At 51.1% G+C, this 20,591-nt stretch overlaps 2 protein-coding genes across 2 annotated transcripts; one reads left to right on the top strand and one right to left on the bottom strand.

Moving 5' to 3' along the window:
• Positions 1-444: 444 nt before the first annotated feature.
• GCDH (glutaryl-CoA dehydrogenase) lies at positions 445-6,592 on the top strand. The gene is made up of 12 exons (XM_034996742.1): positions 445-519; positions 615-744; positions 835-870; positions 1,159-1,302; positions 1,446-1,508; positions 1,805-1,975; positions 2,692-2,821; positions 2,904-3,120; positions 3,604-3,707; positions 3,997-4,122; positions 4,438-4,598; positions 6,055-6,592. Exons 2-12 carry the CDS (start codon positions 654-656, stop codon positions 6,126-6,128), a joined length of 1,317 nt encoding a protein of 438 aa, XP_034852633.1. The 5' UTR covers positions 445-519; positions 615-653; the 3' UTR covers positions 6,129-6,592.
• Positions 6,443-19,960, bottom strand: SYCE2 (synaptonemal complex central element protein 2). Its single transcript, XM_034996743.1, has 4 exons — positions 19,946-19,960; positions 19,203-19,318; positions 9,130-9,304; positions 6,443-7,231 (listed from the first exon to the last, which is right to left on the bottom strand). The coding sequence occupies exons 1-4, from the start codon at positions 19,958-19,960 to the stop codon at positions 7,037-7,039; spliced, it is 501 nt and encodes a 166-aa protein (XP_034852634.1). The 3' UTR covers positions 6,443-7,036.
• Positions 19,961-20,591: the final 631 nt, after the last annotated feature.

The raw sequence follows: 20,591 nt of genomic DNA, 5'->3' as shown, positions 1-20,591 counted from the left end.
CTACATGTGCTTCCTGGGATGGACTAGCAGCTAGGTTGGGCTGAGTTCGCCCACTGGAGCCCCCCCTCTCCCCCTGCTCCCCACAGCAGCCATTAGAGGAGACATCAAGGTCTGCCCTCCAGGCTCCCAGGACTCATTTTTCTTGTGCCTCAGTTTCCTCTTTTAACTCCAGAATTCCTCCGGACACGGCCCCTGCAACTGACCAATCAAGCGTGGGCCAAGCCCCCTCCTAGGGCCAATCAGGACAGGAACACAGCCGGCCAATTGGCTTGGCGCACTCACCTTCCGCCCCTTTCCTGTTCTGCTTCTTAAAGCCTCTAACATGCCTTGGCCTGGGCTCTCACGTCTCCACAGGCAAGGCTGCCGTGGCCCTTTTAAAAGGCAGAGCCGAGGAGGAGCCGGGTCTTCGCACACACCAATGAGAAGCCCCATTCGGCATCCGCCCCTCCCACCCCCTCCAGAGGTCAAAAGATTTTGCCAGTCTTACTGTGGACTGTACGGTGAGCCGGGAGGCGCCAGGTAAGCACCCGCGAGAGGGGCGAGAGGGGTGAGTGGCGCCAGGGCCCGGGCCTGCCGGTGGGAGCCACTCCGCTCTGACGCCCCTGCTCCCCCAGGTTGGCCGTGGTTGCTCCGCTTGCCCGCCCGCTGCCCAGATGGCCTTGAGAAGGGTCTCCGAGCGGCTGTTGAGCCGTGGACCAGGCCTGAGCTTCCTGCACGGGTGGGGCTCGGCGGCGGCGCAGACTGGTCAGTGCCGGGTCGGGGGCAGGGTGGGGAGGGTGGAACTGGAGGCTTGGGGGACTTTTCCGGAGTGACTTTTCCGTCCTGTGTTTGCAGAAAAGGGCGGGAAGACACAGAACCGAGCGACTAAGTGTAAGGACCCCTCCTTGCGCCGGGCGTCTGTGGCCCTTGTCCAACTGTCTGCCCAGGGTGGGCTCTGTCCCAGAATCCGAGGGCTGCCCTGGAGGGGAGGCAGGGCGTGGCAAGGGCCAGAGGCTTCCCGGAGAAGTGGCGTCTTGCCAGTGCTCTTTACTGCCCACATCCACCAGGAGCCAGTTGGGAGTGGCGGAGTGGGGCTGAGGATTCCAGGAGAGGAGGGTGCGGTGGTCGGGTGGGCTGGGCCGAGTCAAGCCCCCTCCCACTCTCTGCTCCCTGTCCCAGCCTCGCGTCCTGAATTTGACTGGAGAGACCCGCTGGTGCTGGAGGAGCAGCTGACAGCGGATGAGATCCTCATCAGGGACACCTTCCGCACCTATTGCCAGGAGCGCCTCATGCCCCGAATCCTGCTGGCCAATCGCAACGAAGGTGCTCCGGCGGGCGGGTGGGCACCCTCCACTGTGCACACCAGCTCTCCCTGCTTTAGCTGGGTCCCGGGCCCCTTCTGTCCCTGAGATGGGGGCTCCATTGGGCTAGGGCTGGGCCTGAGTTTGGGCATCCGTCTTTTCCAGTTTTTCACCGGGAGATCATCTCAGAAATGGGGGAGCTTGGTGTGCTGGGCCCCACCATCAAAGGTAGGGACAGATTTATCTCCACACTCTGCAGTCCCCACTGTGTCCTGGAAAGCCCCTTCTTATCCCTGAGCCTGAGTTTCCCAGTCTGCAAAGTGAGGCTGTTAGTTATCCCTCCATCTGAAAGTGGCTGTGAGGAAAAATGAATAAACCTTCAAACTAGGGCCAGCTTGGTGCCCCCTCCTTGGGCACCCCTATAGAGCTCTGTCTCTTGGGCCCCAGGAATCACACTGGTTCCAGCTGGGCAGGACTTCGTCTCCCATTGCCCTGTCTTCCCTCCCTCTTGCCCCCCCGACCAGGGTATGGCTGTGCTGGAGTCTCATCTGTGGCCTATGGGCTCCTAGCCCGAGAGTTGGAGCGGGTGGATAGTGGCTACAGGTCAGCAATGAGTGTCCAGTCTTCCCTTGTCATGCACCCCATCTACGCCTATGGCAGCAAGGAGCAGCAGCAGAAGTACCTGCCCCGGCTGGGTGAGCAGTTGCCCGTAGAGCCTGGGGAAGGAAGACCGCCACGGTGGTCTGGAACTTAGGAATGGGACTGTCCCCAGAGCCTGCCTTCTGTCCCCACCTCAAGGATAGCCCCAGTGGCCACCCAAATCCCCTGCCAGACTGTGGGCCTCACCCCTACCTCTGATCCTGACTGACCCGTCCTAGGTCTCTCTTGACTCTGCCCTCTTCTTACCACCACCATCTCCCTCCCGATTTGCTGTGTTCCCCCACCCCAGCCCAAAGTTTAAAGTCTTAATTTCTTGACTGGGTCCACAAGGCCCCCCATGAGTAGGCAGGCCTCTGCTGACCATTCCACCTCATCTCTGGCCATTCTCTTGACTGCTCCTCCTCAGCCAGACTCAGCTACTTGGCATTCTCCAAATGTACCACTGTGCCTTTGCACATCTGTACCCTCACTGGAACCACTCTTCTCCACCCTTCCTCCTCCTGCTTAACTCCTTTTCACTGCCTTCAAGACAGATTATCTCTTTCCTGACTCCTGTGGGGCCCCTCCCCATCATGGCATTGTTACTGTGGCCGGGGGGGAGGAGTGTCCCTGCACACCACCACCACCTGAGAGTGCCATGGGGACAGAGTTGGGTCTGCCTTTGGCCTGGCTTGATGGGGAGGCTGACAATTTTCATTTGAGGAGATGAGTGGGGGACAGGCAGACTTGTGACCCTGTCTTGTCCCTGCAGCCAAGGGGGAGCTCCTGGGCTGCTTTGGGCTCACAGAGCCCAACCATGGGAGTGACCCTGGCAGCATGGAGACCAGAGCCCGCCACAACCCATCCAACAGGAGCTACACCCTCAATGGGACCAAGACCTGGTGAGGGGCCTGGGTGTCTCAGGCAGGTGGGCAGGGGCAGGGGGGAGGCGGCCAGACCCTCACTGCCTGTCCCTCCCCCCAGGATCACCAATTCACCTGTGGCCGACCTGTTTGTAGTATGGGCTCGGTGTGAAGACAGCTGCATTCGGGGCTTCCTGCTGGAGAAGGGGATGGGGGGCCTCTCAGCCCCCAAGATTGAGGGCAAGTTCTCCCTGCGGGCCTCGTCCACAGGCATGATCGTCATGGACAGTGTGGAGGTGCCGGAGGAGAATGTGCTGCCTGATGTATCTGGTCTGGCGGTGAGCAGCGGCCACCTTGGGAACTGGTATCAGGTCACCTGCTGGTTCAGCTTCCTTGGGCAGGCCCCATGCTGGGGACCCAGTCCCTGTGCTTGCGGAGCCCACACACAAGTGATTCTGAGAGCTTCTGCCTGGCTCACTGATGTTTGGAAATTGCCCCTTCGGGGTGACTATTTGCTTATGCTGGCTCTGCCGAGGACACATACAGGCCTGAACCAGTTTAATCCTTTGATACATGTGCATCTTTCTGTCTCCTTACATCATCCCCTAGATCTGGGCATCCAACCCATATCCTGGGCTGGGTAGAATTGTGTGTGCATGAGCTTTGGTGCCAGGACCTTGTGTGATTGAAATGGCTGCCCTGAATCCCTCTGGATTATAGTGACTGCACGTCTGGGGAGGGGGCTTCCCCCAACGTAAGTTAGTTCTGCCCAGGGCCTCTCAGCTCCTGGGTGTGCTGAGGCCTCTCTCTTGACCCTACAGGGGCCCTTCGGCTGCCTGAACAATGCCCGGTTTGGCATCGCCTGGGGCGTGCTCGGAGCCGCTGAATTCTGTTTGCACACGGCCCGGCAGTACACCCTGGATAGGTGTGTGGGGCTGCCATGAGATCTCTTGGGAGGTGTGGAGGGGGCACGGGCTCCGTCCCTTACCCTACCAGTGACTCCTCCTCCCCTGCCTACCAGTCTTAAGTTCCCCACTCGGTGAAATGGCCGGGGAAGTCCTTGAGCAGTGAGGGGCTGACTGCTTGGTGACATTGGTGATACTGAGCAGTGACAGGGCGAGGGTGAACTCAGTGAGGACTGAGGCAGCCTGGGAAGGCTTCCTGGACTGGGGGGGGTGAACATGTCCACACTTACCCTGAACTTGCCCACTTAGGATCCAGTTTGGCGCCCCACTGGCCAGGAACCAGCTGATTCAGAAGAAGCTGGCAGACATGCTCACTGAGATCACGCTGGGCCTTCACGCTTGCCTGCAGCTTGGCCGCTTGAAGGATCAAGACAAGTAGGGGCTGTGTGTTGGGGGAGCTGGGGGCAGGCAGCAAGGAGGGGACCCTGTGCCCCTCCTGGACGTGGTGGTGGCTGGTCCTGGGGAGAAAGGTCTTTCGTGCCTGGGGGCCCCTTGGGGACCTGTCCCTTCTTTCCCTCTTGGCCTTGATGGGACAGGACTGCCTGCCTGTCCCTTACTGGGAGCTCAGTGTCTGCTGCTGTGACTATAACTTGGGGAATTTTCTCCCCTGGCTGGGTTTGCCCAGGGCTTAGGGATGCCTGGGGTCAGTTGTGATCCCATACTTGTGTGACATGTCTCTGCCACTCCCAGGGCCACTCCGGAAATGGTCTCCCTGCTGAAGAGGAATAACTGTGGGAAGGCCCTGGATATCGCCCGCCAGGCCCGAGACATACTAGGGGGGAATGGGATTTCTGATGAGTATCACGTGATCCGGCATGCCATGAACCTGGAGGCTGTGAACACCTATGAAGGTAGGGGCTGGGTCTCTGGGGGGAGGAGTGTCACAGTGGCCTCACTGTCTAGAGAAGAAGGGTGGGGACAGCACGCCTGAGTCCTGCTCCCAGCTGTCATCACTAGCAGTGTGACCTGGGGCAAGTCCCGCCCATGTTCTTCATCTGGAGTGGCTCACAGAGGGACTGGGGAAGTGAAATGCTCTCAGTCCTTTCCCCCATGGTGATTGGGAGGAGGGGTGCTCCCCAGATTGCTTTACTATCTCCTCGGGCATCCCCGGAGTGGGGCACAATGCCTAGTGAGCTGGTGGGTGCCAGGGAGCAAAAGTGCAGCTACACACAGGAATCACCACTCCATTTTATGTTAAGAGGAAAAAGAGAAATCATTGTCAGGCTGTGGTGTCTGCACCTGGCGACTGGTTGTAACTTGCATGGGGCCCAAAACCCCTTTCCTCACGGGAAAACAGACATGGAAAAAGACAATTAAAAAAAAAAAAGTACAATCTTGTGTGAGCCAGGCAGAAATAGGGAGAGATGTAAAGGGGTACAAGTGCTCATCTTGGGAAGAAAGTGGGACCACGTTAGGCCTGAAGGGAAGTGTAGCAGCCTGGGCAGAGACAGTGAAATAGCTTCTGTGTGCTATTCTGGATGGGACATTCCAGAAACAGCAAGAGGGAGGGTTGGGGTTGGGGGGATCCTACTGGTGTGGGAATGACCCTGAGGACAAGCAGAGGGGGGCCTTCAGGGAGTTTTATGCAGGGGAGGGATGGGGTCAGATTTGCACTTTGGGAAGTAAACATAATTATTTTGCTCCATAAAAGGGAGGTAGTAATCTCGTCCACCCCGTTCAACTGAGGAAGAGCAAAGGAGAGCACTGAGGCTTGTAAAATGTTACCCAGACTTGAGAGTGAGATGGGGGGTGGCGGCTTTAGGATGGGGGAGATCAGCTGGGACGAGCAATTTATCTGATGTTTGCTTTCCCATCACTTCTGTAGGTAAGAAAGGGCCTGACATATCTCCACAGAGCTCATCAGCTTTCTCAACCTCTGTGGGAAAGAAGCGTGAACGGGTTGAAAATCAAACGTTTAACCAACTGTGCAGGGTTGGGTGGGGTGAATCTGCCAAGTGTGGGGAGCACCAAAGCTGGGCCCATTGCCAGGGCTGGACTTGAAGTTTTGGGTCTAGCACAAGGGTTCTAGGGCTTTTTTTTTTTTTTTTTTTTTTTGGCCAAGATGCATTACAGAACTGTGAAAAACAATTTTCTCGGCATGGCCCAAATGGTGGCCTCTTAGCCTTCTCTTGGTGGCTGTCAGCAAGAGGGGACTCTCTCCTGGTAGCTCTCAGCATTCGCCATCTTTGTGGGCCTGTTCTTCTTCCAAAGTAGTAGCCTAGGGGGAGGAGGGACACGAAGATTGACTTTAAAGGGAGGTTGTGAGCTGTTCAGACTCCAAACCAACTCTGTGTTTATCTTGTCCAGGCACTCATGACATTCATGCTCTGATCCTTGGAAGGGCAATCACAGGGATCCAGGCGTTCACGGCCAGCAAGTGAACATACTTCACCCGGGAGCCCAGATGGTCTCAAGCTCCTTCCCAGGGAAATGCTGTGCTCTGAGCTTACTCAGGGAGGTGGCAGATGGAGCCAATTTTTATAGTGGGAAGTGAGAGACACTGATTCTTAATTATCAAAATTTTCCCTTTGAAGTCATTCAAATGTGTTCCTTAAAAAGGAGATGGGACTCTCTGTACCAAGTTTCTCAACCCACTTTTAACCGTGGACGGGGATGGATTCCACTTATCTTGGAACAGAAGCTTCTCTTGACAGGGGAGCAGGAAGAGGGAAGGAGAGTGACATGGAAACAACCTCTGGTGTCTGACTGAGCAAATCCCCCACACACCAAGAGTTCACTGTGTGCCCTCTGACCCTCCCATCTTGAGGGTAAGTGCCTTACGCTGGATGTTGGAGCAGAATGAGAGTGAAAGAGAGAATAATAAAGTCTGCATGTCTGACCCCAAGGTGTGGGCCACATTTAATTGTAACCACCCACAAAGTCATTCCAGTCACAGGAAAAATGTGGGGACTGTGAGGTGACTGGATATGTGGTAGGGATTTCTCCCTTAAGTAGTGTGGCCCGTGTCAGAGTCTTGGGCTCTGCTGTAATAACCCTGGATAGGCACTGACCGGGGCTTAGGGCTGTAGACACTGTCCTTTCTGTCCTGTCACCACAGAGCTGACCACACAGTGGTGGGAAATAACAACTGTCTAGCTTCTCAGCTCAGACACACCGCCTCAGAGGGAGCCTGGGGCCACGGGCGAGGTGGCAAGAGCATCAAGGGTTTTGCAGTGATAGTGGCCCCTGTGGGGTTTAGGGCTGGGCACGGCGCTAACATCCTTGGTTTGTGCTGACATTTCCTTTCGTCTTAGCCTTCTTCAGGTGGCACCCACATGCATGCATTTAGTCATACCTCAGGCTGGATGCACAGGTCTTTGTACACTGTCTCCACGGTGTGGCACACTTGTTTGAGCTCTGTTTCCAAATTGCTGATCTTTGTCATTTTCTGGGTGAACTCTTGGAGCTTGTCCTGAATGATCTTGTTATGGTGATTATAAATCTGATACATCCTCTCCTCTAGCTTTTCTGTCAGGTCTGAAACCTTTTAAAAAGTAGAGCATGTTTTATTTACGAGGCATCATAAGACATTTGTTTTAAGTGGCTTGCTAAGATTTCTGCAACTTATTTTATTTATTTATTTTTAAAGATTTTACTTATTTATTTGACAGACAGAGACACAGTGAGAGAGGGGACACAAGCAGGGGGAGTGGGAGAGGGAGAAGCAGGCTTCCCGCCAAACAGGGAGCCCAATGCGGGGCTCGATCCCAGGAACCTGGGATCATGACCTGAGCCGAAGGCAGATGCTTAACGACTGAGCCACCCAGACGCCCCTGCAATTTATTTTATAAAAATGGTAAAAACAATTCCAGTGACTGGAAGTGAAATTGCCTATATATTGATTTTATTTTTTTTTTAAAGATTTTATTTATTTGACAGAGAGAGAGATAGCGAGAGAGGGAACACAAGCAGGGAGAGTGGGAGAAGGAGAAGCAGGCTTCCCGCGGAGCAGGGAGCCCGATGCAGGGCTCGATCCCAGGACCCCAGGACCTAATGGCTGAGCCAACCAGGTGCCCCTTGATTTTTTTTTTAAAAGGAAGATACAAAATTATGTATATAGTACAGGCTCAGACAGGTTAGAAAGAAAATACGCAATGGAAACCAGAAGAAAACATGTGACAAAGTAGCCTCTGGGTAGTGAGATCATAGGAATGTTTTCTATCTTTTCTGCTATGTTATACTCTTCTCTACTTTCTAAGTTTTCTCTGATGTACCAGGTGTGTACTGGTAGGGATGGGAGGAGGGAGAAGGGAAAAAAGTCAGCCTGTCATTGAAAGATGCATAATATGTGTCCCATATGTGACCAACAAGCTGTCCCACTCATAGGATTCATTATGCATTCTGAAGAAACATCCAGGACAATCATTAATGTTGGACCTGAACATAATATCTGGCTTTGTTAGTAGACACTTTAAGGCCCCGCCATGTCAAGGGAACCTTACCCTCCCATCACGAACCATTCCACTTTCTTTTTTTTTTTTTGGAAAGATTTTTGTTTTTGTTTTTTTTTTAAAGATTATTTATTTATTTATTTATTAGAGAGTGAGCAGGAGAGAAACAGCATGAGAGGGGAGAGGGTCAGAGGGAGAAACAGGCTCCCCGCTGAGCTGGGAGCCCGACGTGGGACTCGATCCCAGGACCCTGGGATCATGACCTGAGCTGAAGGCAGTCGCTTAACCAACTGAGCCACCCAGGCGCCCAAGATTTTTGTTTTTAAGTAATTACTACACCCCACGTGAGGCTCAAGCTCACAACCCTGAGATCAAGAGTTGCATGCTCTGGGGCGCCTGGGTGGCTCAGTTGGTTAAGCGACTGCCTTCGGCTCAGGTCATGATCCTGGAGTCCCTGGATCGAGTCCCGCATCGGGCTCCCTGCTCGGCGGGGAGCCTGCTTCTCCCTCTAACCCTCCCCCGTCTCATGTACTCTCTCTCTCAAATAAATAAATAAATCTTTAAAAAAAAAAAAAAAAGAGTTGCATGCTCTACCGACTGAGTCAGCCGGGTGCCCCACAAACCAATTTCTGGAGGACAAATGGGTGTGACAATGCAGGCTATGCCTCAGCCCCTACTCCCATGGCCATCAGCCCTGGCATGAAATAAGAGGGGTGGGCTGCGGTTGCAGATGGACCCTTGTTCCTCATCCTGGCTCTTTCATTTGGGCAAATTATTTCCAAACCTTACTTTGCCATCTATAAAATGGGTCTGATCTCTTGGCAGGACTGTTGTAAGGGGGAAATGAGGTACTATTTGCAGCTTGCTGAGCCATAGGCCTAGAGCCTCAAAGACACTCAGCAGCAGCTCATTCCCTTCCTTTTTCACCCTTTACATAGGACTCCTTCCCCCTGACCCCTGGGGCTTTGCAGTGTGTGGGAGAATCTGTCACCTTGATCTTGAGGCTGTCCCTGAAGTTGGTCATGAGTGCGTGGTCCTTCTGTCTGCTCTCATTGATGTTTTCAATCAGCTCCTGGGCCCTCTTCTTCAGGATGTCGATGTTTGACTCCAGAGAGGAAAAGTAGGATACTGACTTCCCTTCTAGCATCATCAGCCGGCGGTTGGCACTGGAGGTGGCGATAGAGGGGCTAGAAACCTGACTTCTGAAAGTACAGGAAACTGAGGTCAACACCGAACTCTCCCAAGAGTGCTGATCTGAATTAGCTCTATGATGGGAGGGGAACCAGTGTTGTGTGTCTCCTGTGGGTGACGCTTGCTTATTTCATTCACACACTGCCCTGAGAAGGCAGGGACAGCATCTCCATTTTATAACTGAGGAAACAGAACCAGAGGTACAAACAAAATCCACCTAAAGTTCCAGAACAGGGGTATCTGCTGGACTCCAAAGCCCACTATCATGTTATTACACCAACTTGTTGCTTTGAAATGAGTGTCAGTTATACTCTTTATATCAACAACTATAGATTGGGGCAAAGATTACGTTAGGTATAGAGCCTACTTTAAATAAAATATTTAAAAACAAAGAAGTGGAAATTGTGGGTAATGCAATATGAATGAAACTTATGCAAAAAAAAAAAAGTTGCACTCTTATTAGCAGACCCCTTGGTGTTTTAAATTAAGATAAAATGTTTAAGGTACATCTTCCTCCCTCCCTCCCTCCCTTCCTTCTTCTTTCTTTCTTTCTTTTTTTTTTTTTTTGTTCTGTATCTCTGCTTTATTTGATCTGTAAGCACTCTGTCAGGCACGGTGCTAAGCTGCACACCTTGTCTTGCTGCATCCTCTTGACCATGGTTTGGGGTTGGTCCACTCAATCATCTTTACCTACCTCATAGCTGAGGACGCAGAGTTGGTGTGTCACTCTCCCAGGGTCACTGGCCAATGTGTGATAGAGCTGGGTGTGGCACCCAGCTGGCCTGACTCCCCAGCCCATGTCCTGCTGCCCCTGGGTCCTCAGTTTCTTTGCCCTCTGAGGTCCTTCCAGCTCTTAATGGCTGCGACTCAGAGGTGCCAACAGAACAGTTCCTGTATACACCAGTTCACAAGCAACCGTAAAGTTGGCCAAGACCACAAGCCAGGCACTGATTATTCAGAAAATTACATCTTGATTTTGGGATGCTTTCTCCATAAAACTATTTTTCTTGGTGGTTTCCTGACTGCCTAAGCTCTTCCTTTTGGTTCAGGATACAAGCACAGTAAAACCCCTGAGCACAGGAGCCTGGGTGGCCAGAGTTCTTGTCTGCATGAAAGTTCTCAGGTCCAAGACTTCAGCTGCGTCCTGGTCCTTGAGTACTCCTTGCCAGATCGCTTCCTACCTCTGTGGCTTTGTGCTTGCTCTCTGACTTGACCTGTGAGACCGAGCCCACACCAATGCCTCCCTTGAGAAGCTGTCCATGACCCTGTGCCTGTCTCTATCACTGCATGTGCTTGTCACAGATTCTATCCCTATCTCCCCAGAAGGCTGTGTCCTGTTTATCTCTGAATTCCCAGCACTCACCACATAGTAAATCTTCCATTGTTTGTTGAATGAATGAAGGACGCCTTCCATCTGATCTATTCCGCCCTCCTCTGGCCTCATACAAAGCATGCAAGTTCATCAGCCTCCAAGGCAAGACACGTGTGTGTGGTCAAGGCATTTATCAAGACGGGAAAGTGTGTCTCTGAGACAGATAATCTATAGCAAAGACTTACGTCAGCTAGAAAACAATAGACAAACTAAAGCCTTCCTGAGCATTCAGGACAAAGGTTCACTAAGGAGTTTATGGCCTCCTAGCTTGCAATTACTGCTTTCCTACAGGGAAGTGAGGCAGAAGGAGATTAATTCAGACCTGGGACACATATTTTCTTTTTTTCTTTCTTTTTTTTTATGATTTTATTTTTAAGTAATCTCTACACCTGACTTGGGGCTCAAACTCACAACCTCGAGACCAAGAGTCCCATGCTCTACTGACTGAGCCAGCCAGGCCCCCTCACCCCACACACTGACAGTTTAACTTTCAGACTTCTGTAACATTTGGATGCATGTGAAAAAACACAAAGTGGATGGCTCTTGAAAAGACAGCCATGCTTTGCATGATGATAATGGAATTGTGGACATGGGTTCAAGAAAACCTTTTGTTTGACTTCCTTGAGACCTCAGCACTGACTGCCCTCCTGTTCAGCCTAAACCAGGGGCTCTATCACTACAGTCTTCAGCTGGGGGCCTCAGCCCCCTTCCCTTCACCCCTGTGTCACACCCACACCAAAACCCCACCCTGGCTCTCCATAACCAAGCATCATATCTTTTCTCAAACTTAGGAACTTGAATGACACTGGAGGAAATAATGATCCTGTGAACAGGGTCACTGCAGAGTCTAGCTCTCTAGCCTCTGGGAGGTCCTCAAGGTCACTGGGCATCTTGTCTGTGCTCTGGTCACCTCCTTCTCTCATTCTTACCAGCCATTCCAAACCTTCATAATTCTCCTGTCCCTGACTGCACACTTGCCTCCCCTCACCCTGAGGAGATACAGAAATAGCGCAGGCCAATAACTTCCTCCACTGCCCCCCCAACAAATGGATCCACAACCACCCTTCCTCTTTCCAAACTCCCTATTTGGCAGGCAGGAAAAGGGTTCCATGCCTCTGTGGGGCTTCTAATCCCATTCCCCTCTGTACCTCACCCTCTTCTTGTACCTTTGACCTCTCCCTTGGGCTGACCCATTCCGGGACATGTCATCCTCAGTTTTACATTTTAAAACAGCACACATATACACACCCCTCCCCTCAAACACGAGGTATCCCTCAGCCAGCCTCCTCCTTCTTTCCTCCCCTTCACAGACATGTAGCTCTTCTAGAAAGAGCTGCTGGCACTTTCTGAGCACATTTTCTCACCTCTCACTCTCTTCTCCGCCCACTGGTTCCTACGCCGGTTATCAAATGAAGCGTCTCCTGCCAAGGTCCCCAGTTGCACCTGGCAGACCGTAATTCCCTTGACCTACTGGCTGCAGCTGGTGCTACTGACCACCCTTCCCTGCCATTCCCAACAGGTCAGCGTTCCCAGGCTCTGTTGCTGGCCTTGCTCTCTTCTCTTCACACCATTGCTCACCCCATCGTTCACACCCTTGCTCTGAAGCCAGGACCCCCAAACCTCTTCCCTACTGGCCTTTCCTGAAAACCCCCACCCACCACCTCACAATGTATAACCTGTCATTCCCCAAAGGCACCCTTGTAGCCAGTCCTTTTTCCTGCCTATATCCTGCCTCTTCTAGAAAGTCTTCTCTGGCTGAGTTACATGCACACAGCACCTACAGTGTAAGGGCCTGCCCCTCAGCCTCCCCATGTAGTCTCTGGGAGGACTGGGCCATGTGTCACTCATCTTCATGTCCATAATACCTACGCCTCATGATAGGAGTAATAAAGGGGCATGGAATGAATGAATGAATGAATGACTAGCAAGGCTTTCAATACCATCCACCTTCCACAACCCCCAAGTTCATCCTCTGCCCATACCTGTCTCCTGAGCTCCCAACAATGTATCTGACTACCTCCAGGCCCTCTCCACTTGGCTGTCCCAGAGGCATCTCAAACTCCAAATAGGCATACCGACATCGCCATACTCCTTCCCCTTCTATGAATGACACCAAAAGCCCCCTGGTTCCCATGCCAGAAACTTAACAGTTAGCCTGGAGTCCAGCTTCTCTCTGTCCGCCACATCATGTCAGAAAATCCTCCCTTCCACCCCCTTAATCTCTCCCAAACCTATCATCTCCTCTCTACCTAATCACTTGCAACTCCACACCTATCAGGTCTCACCTGGTCTCTAGGGACCTTCGAAACTGCAATCTGATGTCCTACTCCTGCTTGACAGCCTGAGAGCCCCCACCTGCCACAGGATCAAGTAAACTCCCTCACACAGCACACAAGGCCTTCCAGGGCCCTGGCTGCCACCTTCCCTTTCCACCCTCCACTCTGAGCAATTTGGAACATTTCCCATCACCAAACCCATTAGCCATTGCCTGAAATGACTTTCCCTTCCTGCAACTTCACCATTCGGAGTTTCTGCTAGTGCAGCCCCACAGCACCTCCGCTTACTAATCACAACACTGCCACGGCTTACACACATTGGTTCCTTCCAGGACACCGTGCACGCTCAGGGTAGGGACGGCATTCTATGCATCCCAAAGGCGCACAAATATTCACTGAATATATAAAGGAATGAACTTCTTCCAGAGCCATGTGTAACATTCCCACTCACAAACCTCCTTGTACCCACAGTTGCTTTGTCCCAACTGTGTAAGGATCTGAATTTAAAATCAATGATAAAAACAGGTGCTTCTTTTTTATGCAATTGCTAACAACCTGCTTGCACTGCTAACAGTTCAAAGTCGCTCCTTTCTCAGGCTCCAGGGATGAGGCTGGAATGGTTTTCATGGCAGCTATGAAAATGGTGAAAAATCACTTGAATTCATCTCATTCAAATTTTGTTGTGGTACAAGGGCCTGCATCAGATGTCTGCAGAGAGCTTCTTGATTTTTTCCAACCTCTCCTTTGGGGATTTCTTTCTTTCCATTTCATTTTTCTTAATACTCAGCAGCTGCATATTCATCAGGATGCTAATGAATCACAGGCTTCCCTGGGCCTGCATTCACCAATTAACTTCAATAAACAAAATGCACGATGTCCTCTTCACTGGTTTCCTCCATTCCCAGACCTGCTTCTGTTGCCCAACCCTGGATGGGGGCCAGCAAATGGAAGTAGGCCCAACAAAGCAGGCCGGGTGTGTATGGCCCCATGGAGGGGTCCAGCAGGGGGGGGCTTTGGGGTGGGGGTTGTGAACACTTCACCACGCTCATCTATTATAGTCTATCCTTCTAAGGAGTCCCTAATTCAGCTGCGAGGATTAGGACATAGTTTCTGAGCAGGGCCCATGCTGGCAGGGGGCCCGGGTACGGTGAGGAAATGGGTCTAAGTGAAGAGACCATCTGTTCACTCCAGGTAAAGCTGTGATTGGCAGGCGTATGAGCCAGAGCCACCCGCTGGTGGGGCCCTCCCTCCGTGGCCTCTAACAGATATACAAGTAAACAAGCCGCCAGCCACTTACGACCACCGCAGGCGGCAGTCCCAGGAGGGAGACAAGCTAATCAAACATTCAAGGAGGAACACAACAGAATCTCTGGTGCTTGGGCGAAATGAGGTTTTGCTGAAGTACAGCCAGGAAGGGGGAAGGGGAAGGCTTGAATCAAAGCTACTGAGCCCGTTCCTCACCCTCTGCTTTTCTTTCCCGAAATGTGTTCACATTTTAATCATGTCGCAGAGTGTCTGCTGCTGGATCTATTAATTGGCCCTTGCACTGGTTCTAATCCATCTGTTTTTTCAGCCCAAAGCTCTAGTGGAACTCCTTGAAGTCTTTAATATGCAATTGTCTATGTCTCTTTGCCACTTATATCCAGGTCTAAATACCCTATTTGCAGGAAGATGATATCAAACAAATGACTGCAGTCATTTCCTTCTTTTTTCTGGTCTCCAATTGATAGTACACACCTAGAAACCATTCCACCTTGTAGTCTGCTTTACAACTGAGGAATCTGGAGGTCGGGGGAAGCTGGCTTTATACCTAGAGTCCTCAGGGCCCTGTCCTGAGCCTGGCCTTGTCTCACTCCTTCCCCAGGTGAGCTCATTCACCCCACAGCTGCCACTGAAACAGTGACTCCCACGGTGCCATCTCCAGCCCCTTGTCCCACCCTGAGTTCCAGGTCAGCAAGTCCAACTGCATGCTGGACATGTTCATATGCATGTCCCCAGTCACCTCAAGCTCAATAAGGGCAAAATGGAACTCATGTTCTTGCCTCTGCCACGGAAACCATTACTTGCTGGAAACCAGTCCAAAGTGGGGAGAAAGAGGTGTGCTAGTAAACATTTAGCAAGTGGCTCTCCGTGGGGGAGAAAAAAGGCCTGATTTGTAGTGTTTGCCAATTTCCACGGTGCAAACTCCCACTATAGCCAATCTCAAGCTACCAACATAAAATGGCTAAATGCTATATTGGGAAGAGCTGTGTAGAACTGGCTCTTGTGAGCTGGGAGGAGCCCGCTCCAGCACAACACAGCAGGGGTATCCCTGCTGCCAACACAATGCCTGACACACCGGCCTTTTCCGTTTGGTAGCATACTAGCCGGGAGATCCTCGGTTCATCCCCTTCCTCATGCCTCACTAAATGATCCCCACCCCCGTAACAGTTTCTCTCCGTCTGCTCTGCTGGATGCTACCCCCACAGGAGCCCCCCACCCGATCTCCCCATGTCCACTCATGCCCGCTCCCACCCATTCTCCACAAAGCAGCCAGTGTCGTTTAAAAACAGGAACCAGAACATGGCACTTCTCTGACACAGTGATTCGCCTCCTAGGTATCTACCCAAGAGATATGAAAATGTATGTCTCTGCCAAAATTCATACATGGATGTTCGCAGCAGCATTACTCACAAGAACCACAATGCAGAAACAACTCAAATGTCCATCAACCAATGAATGGGTAAGTAAAACGTGGTGCGTCCATAATATGGAATATTATTCAGCCATATAGAGTAATGGAGTTCTGATACATGTTACAATGTGGATAAACCCTGAAGACATTATGCTCAGTGAAAGAAGCCAGTCACAAAGGACCACATAAGTGTATGATTCTGCTTATATGAGATGTCCAGCAGAAGCAAATGCATAGAGACAGAAAGTAGTGGTTACCAGGGGCTGGGGAAGAGGCAGACACCATGCGGACATGGGGGATGATGGTTAGGGGTGCAAGGTTTCTTTTTGGAGTGATGAAAATGTTATAAAGTTGACTGTGGTGATGGTTGCACAGCTCTTTGAATGTACTAAGAACAGTTGAATTATACATTTTAGGTTGGTGAATTGTATAGTATGTGAATTCTATCTCAAGCTATTACCAAAAAAGTCCTCTTAATAAAGCCCATAGCTGACAAAACGCCCTGTGACCTGGCCTCTGCCAAGCCGTCCAGTGCTCCTCTTGCACTCACAACCACACCCAGCCATACTGGCCTGCCTTCAGCTCCCTGAGCCAGAGGACCTTCCCATAAACTCTTCTCAGCCCCTCCCCCCACCCCCATGGCCACTCAACATCCATTCTCCCTTACCTTTTGATTCAGCATTGCTTCTTCAAGGGCACTGTCTCTGGCTCCCCATTCGGGGCTGGCTGCCCCCAGGGGAAATGTTTTCCCAGCACCCCAATCTCTTCTGTGTCAGTACTTGTAAGTATCTGCCTCTCGGTCAAATGGAAGCTCTGGGAGGGTATGAGTGCATCTGTCCCGTGGACTTAGGGTATCCCTCTGCATCCAATCAAAATGCTGATATGCTGATCTTATGACTGTTTTGTGATCACACCAAGCTTATTCATATCTCAGAGACTTCTACTCTGCCTAGCATATCTGGGCCCCCTGAGACTTCCTGGCTGCTCCTTGTCATGTAACCTCCTTAGAGCTCTTCTCTAACTACTCTAAACTCCCTATCACTCTAGTTGCTCTGTACTCTATTTTGTTTCTTCACAGCACTTGCCACCAGTTGAAATCACATTATTTTATTGTTATTATTATTGTCTATCTCTCTTTTTTAGAAAATCAGCTTGGCAATAGACCCAGAAGAGCCAACACAATATTGAAATAGAAGAACAAAGTTGGAGGACTGATGTTCCTTGACCTCAAGACTTACTATAAAGCTGCAGTGATCCAGATGGTGTGGTACTGGTATAGGAATAGATAAAAGATCAATGGAACAGAATAGAGAGCCCAGAAATAGACCCACATGTATATAGTCAACAGATCTTTGACAAAAGAGCAAAGAAAATTGACTGGAGAAAGGAGTCTTTTCAACAAATGGTGCTGAAATAACTGGACAGCCGTGGACAGAAGAATGAGACACAGACCTCATACTTTCACACAAACTAACTCAAAATGTAGCACAGACCTAAATGTCAAACACAAAGCTATCAAACTCCTGGACTCCTGGAAGATATCATAGGAAAAAAATCTAGAGGACCATCTTAGATATAATATCAACAGAAAAATCGATAAGTTGGACTTCATTAAAATTAAAAACTTCTGCTCTGCAAAACACTCCGTCAACAGAATGAAAGGATATGCCACAAACTGGGAGGAAATCTTTGTGAAACACATGCCTGATAAAGTACAAGTATTTAAAATATACAAAGAACTCTTAAAAACAATATGGAAACAAACAACCTGATTAAAGAAGGGGCAAAAAATCTGGACACCTCCCCAGAAAAGACATACAGATGACAAATAGACATATGAAATGATGTGTAACTTCATATCTCTCCAGGAAACTGCAAATCAACACAACAATGAGATACTACTACACACTTATTAAAATCGTGAAAATCCAAAACACTGATAACGTCAAGTGCTGACAAGGATGTGGAGCAACAGGAACTCTCTTTCATTGATGACAGGCACAGCCACTTTGCAAGACAGTTTGGCAGTTTCTTACAAAACTAAATATATTCTTATCATATGATCAAGCCATGGTGCTCCTTGGTATTTACCCAAAGGAACTGAAAACTTGAGTCCACACAAAGACCTGCACAAGAATGTTTATAGTGCTTTATTCAGAACTGCCAAAACTTGGAAGCAACCAAGATGTCCTTCAGTAGGTGAATGGATAAACAAACTGTGGGACATCCAGACAATGGAATATTTTCTTTTAAAGATTTTATTTATTTATTTGCGAGAGAGTGAATGAGAGACAGAGAGCACGAGAGGGAGGAAGGTCAGAGGGAGAAGCAGACTCCCCGCTGAGCAGGGAGCCTGATGCGGGACTCGATCCCGGGACTCCAGGATCATGATCTGAGCCGAAGGCAGTCGCTTAACCGACTGAGCCACCCAGGCACCCCCAATGGAATATTTTCAGCACTAAAAAGAAATGAGCCATGAAAAGATATAGAGGAACCTTAAGTGCATACTGCTAAGTGCAAGAAAGCAAGCTCCAAGAGAGCAGAAATTCTGATTTGTTCACTGCTGCATGCTCATCATCAGGGTCTGGCCAAAGCAGACCGTCAAGATATATTTGGTGAATAAATAAATGTACAAGACAAAAACTTGTTTTGTCATCCTTGATGCTGCTCTTTCAACTCCAACAACTAATCCATTAGCAATTTCTGTCAGTTCTACCTTCTTAAATATATCCAGAATCTGACTTCTCATCACCTCAATAGATCCACCATGGGCCAAATTGGAGTCATCTTGCACCTAGATGATTCCAATTGCCTCCTCACTGGTACTCAGCTTCTACTCCTGCCCTCAACAATCTATTCTCTATATGGAAGCCAGAGGGAAGCTTTTAACCTTAGTCCAGAGGACTTCAAACTTCTATAAAGGGCCAGATAGTAAATCTTTTCAGCTTTGTGGGTTCTGTAGTCTCAGTTGCAAAAAGTTGACTGTAGAAGCAGCCATAGACAAGCGTGGCTACATTCCAATAAAACTTCATTAACAATAGTCCTTGCCATGTCACTCTATTCCAAACCTTTTCATGGGTAGTTAACACCCAAAGTCCCATTACCTGTCTGACTGTATCTCTTACTATCACCCTCTTTGGTTCCTCCAGCACAGTCCTCCTCCCAGACTTTGTAGGTGCTGTTCCTCTGTCTAGAGCATAGTTCTGCCTCATGGTTCACTCGTCACCTCCTCCACGAAGGCTTCCCTAACCCTCTGATCTAAACTGGCACTCTCTCCCTATTCCACCCCTGCCCCCACCACCGGCCCCCACACTGCATTAGCATCTCCTGACTACTATATATTCCCGAGTTTACAGTCTGTCTCCTCCTCTAGAGTGTCAGCTCACTGCTGTGTCCTAGTACTTGGAACCATGCCACGCACATGGCAGATGCCTGACCAGTACGTGGAGCAAATGCACCCACAGCAGACTGGCAGCGTCTCGTGGAAGAACCGGGTGAACGAGAAGGACCCAGCGGTCTGTGTGGACCCGTCCTGCAGGGTGCTTCCTCACCTAGCTGACCCCCGACCGGCTTCGTCTTCGCGGCTCTCCTCGCACTGCTGTCGCTCCTTGCTCTCCCCCAGCGGCTGCGGCTGCTGGTCCTTGCATTCTACGTGGGGCATGTCCACCTGTGAGCACAGCCAGCGCTTGAGAGGCCAGAGAGGGAAGGGCGAGAAGGGGTCAGATACCCTCCCACCGCCCCTTCGGCCCCGGGCACCTCCGTGTGCCGCTCCGAAAGGCCGGGGACCCCCAGGAGAGGCGCGCGGGGCAGGGACAGGCACCATGAGGTCGGGGACGTGTGGTGGGAGGGCCTGCGCCTGGAGCGCTGGAGTACAGAGGCGGGGAGACCTGGAGGGGCTGGGGTGAGGGCAGAGGCGCCGGGAGGGGCGCTGGGCTCCTAACTGGTGTGTGCGGGGGCTCGAGTCCTCCGAGGAAGGAGACGAGGTAGGAGAAAAAGAAGAAAAGGGTGCGGCGCATGGATATCGGAGCCTTTGTCTACCCTGCTCCTGCCACGAGCCATGCGTGGGAGTCTGTCCTTCTGGCCCGGGCTGTCAGCGTGTCGGTCACACAGTCCCGTCCGTCAGTCAGGGCCTGGTCAGTCAGTCAGGAAATCGGGACCCGGCCAGGCGAGGGGTGGCCCCGATGGCAGGAGACAAGCGGCTGGGTTAGGGCCCACCAGGGAAGCCCGAGATCGCGGCCGTTCCCCGCCCGTCCGCCCGCCGCCCGCCTCGCGAAGAGAAACAAGCGTCGCTTACGCCCTGTCGCTCCATCCTGTCTTTTCCCGCCTTCTCCTTTGAGCTCTCTGCGCACGCGCTGGCCCCGCCCCCCCGGTTCGCACGGCCCCCGTGCACGTGCTGCGTCACGTGCTCCTGGTCCCGCCTCTTTTTGAGAACTTGCTCGCGCAGCGGGGCGGAGCTGGCCGTTAACCGGCGGTTGGGCTGTCCCAGAGGCTGCGCGCGCAGCCGGCGCCGCCCGGAGGAAGGGGTGGTGTGTGTGCGTGTGCGTGCCCATGTGGGAGGACCCCGGCCCAGACGTGGGTTGGGGGAATCGAGCGGTCTTTGCGTTAATTCTTAGATTTCAGTTCATCTGCGCTGAGCCCCAAGAAGTCCTTGCAATAAAAAATCCTGGCCGTTGCTGTTCTTGATTATGACCTGTTGTCTTCAGTGAAAAAATTTATGCAGTATCACCTTGAATCAGTTACCTGTGCGCTCTAAAACTGGTAGCTCCTTACAAGCATGGCGGGTCTGGCCTTTAGAGTTGGGCCCATATCCCTTACTAATAGTAGTAGTAACAATAATGCCTTAATAGTAACAATAATTGTCACCTGAGGAGCCACAGACTGGGAGAGAATATTGCTAAACATATATCTGAGAACTTACAGCCAGCATTTACAAAGAACTC

Source organism: Mirounga leonina, unplaced genomic scaffold (genome assembly GCF_011800145.1).
Source record: "Mirounga leonina isolate KUSES-001 unplaced genomic scaffold, KU_Mleo_1.0 Mir_94, whole genome shotgun sequence".
Lineage (NCBI taxonomy): Eukaryota > Metazoa > Chordata > Mammalia > Carnivora > Phocidae > Mirounga > Mirounga leonina.
Note: the sequence above shows the minus strand (reverse complement) of the source record. Positions and strands in the feature narration are given on the sequence as shown.

Excerpts from the sequence above, each read along its gene's own strand:
- GCDH (XM_034996742.1), top strand. The coding sequence starts at position 654 with ATGGCCTTGAGAAGGGTCTCCGAGCGGCTGTTGAGCCGTGGACCAGGC. Across the intron at positions 871-1,158 it reads ACAGAACCGAGCGACTAAGT|CCTCGCGTCCTGAATTTGAC; the intron begins GTAAGGACCCCT and ends TCCCTGTCCCAG. Across the intron at positions 4,599-6,054 it reads GGCTGTGAACACCTATGAAG|GCACTCATGACATTCATGCT; the intron begins GTAGGGGCTGGG and ends TATCTTGTCCAG.
- SYCE2 (XM_034996743.1), bottom strand. Across the intron at positions 9,305-19,202 it reads GCCGGTCGGGGGTCAGCTAG|TGCCAACCGCCGGCTGATGA; the intron begins GTGAGGAAGCAC and ends CGCCACCTCCAG. Across the intron at positions 7,232-9,129 it reads GGGACAGCCTCAAGATCAAG|GTTTCAGACCTGACAGAAAA; the intron begins GTGACAGATTCT and ends ACTTTTTAAAAG.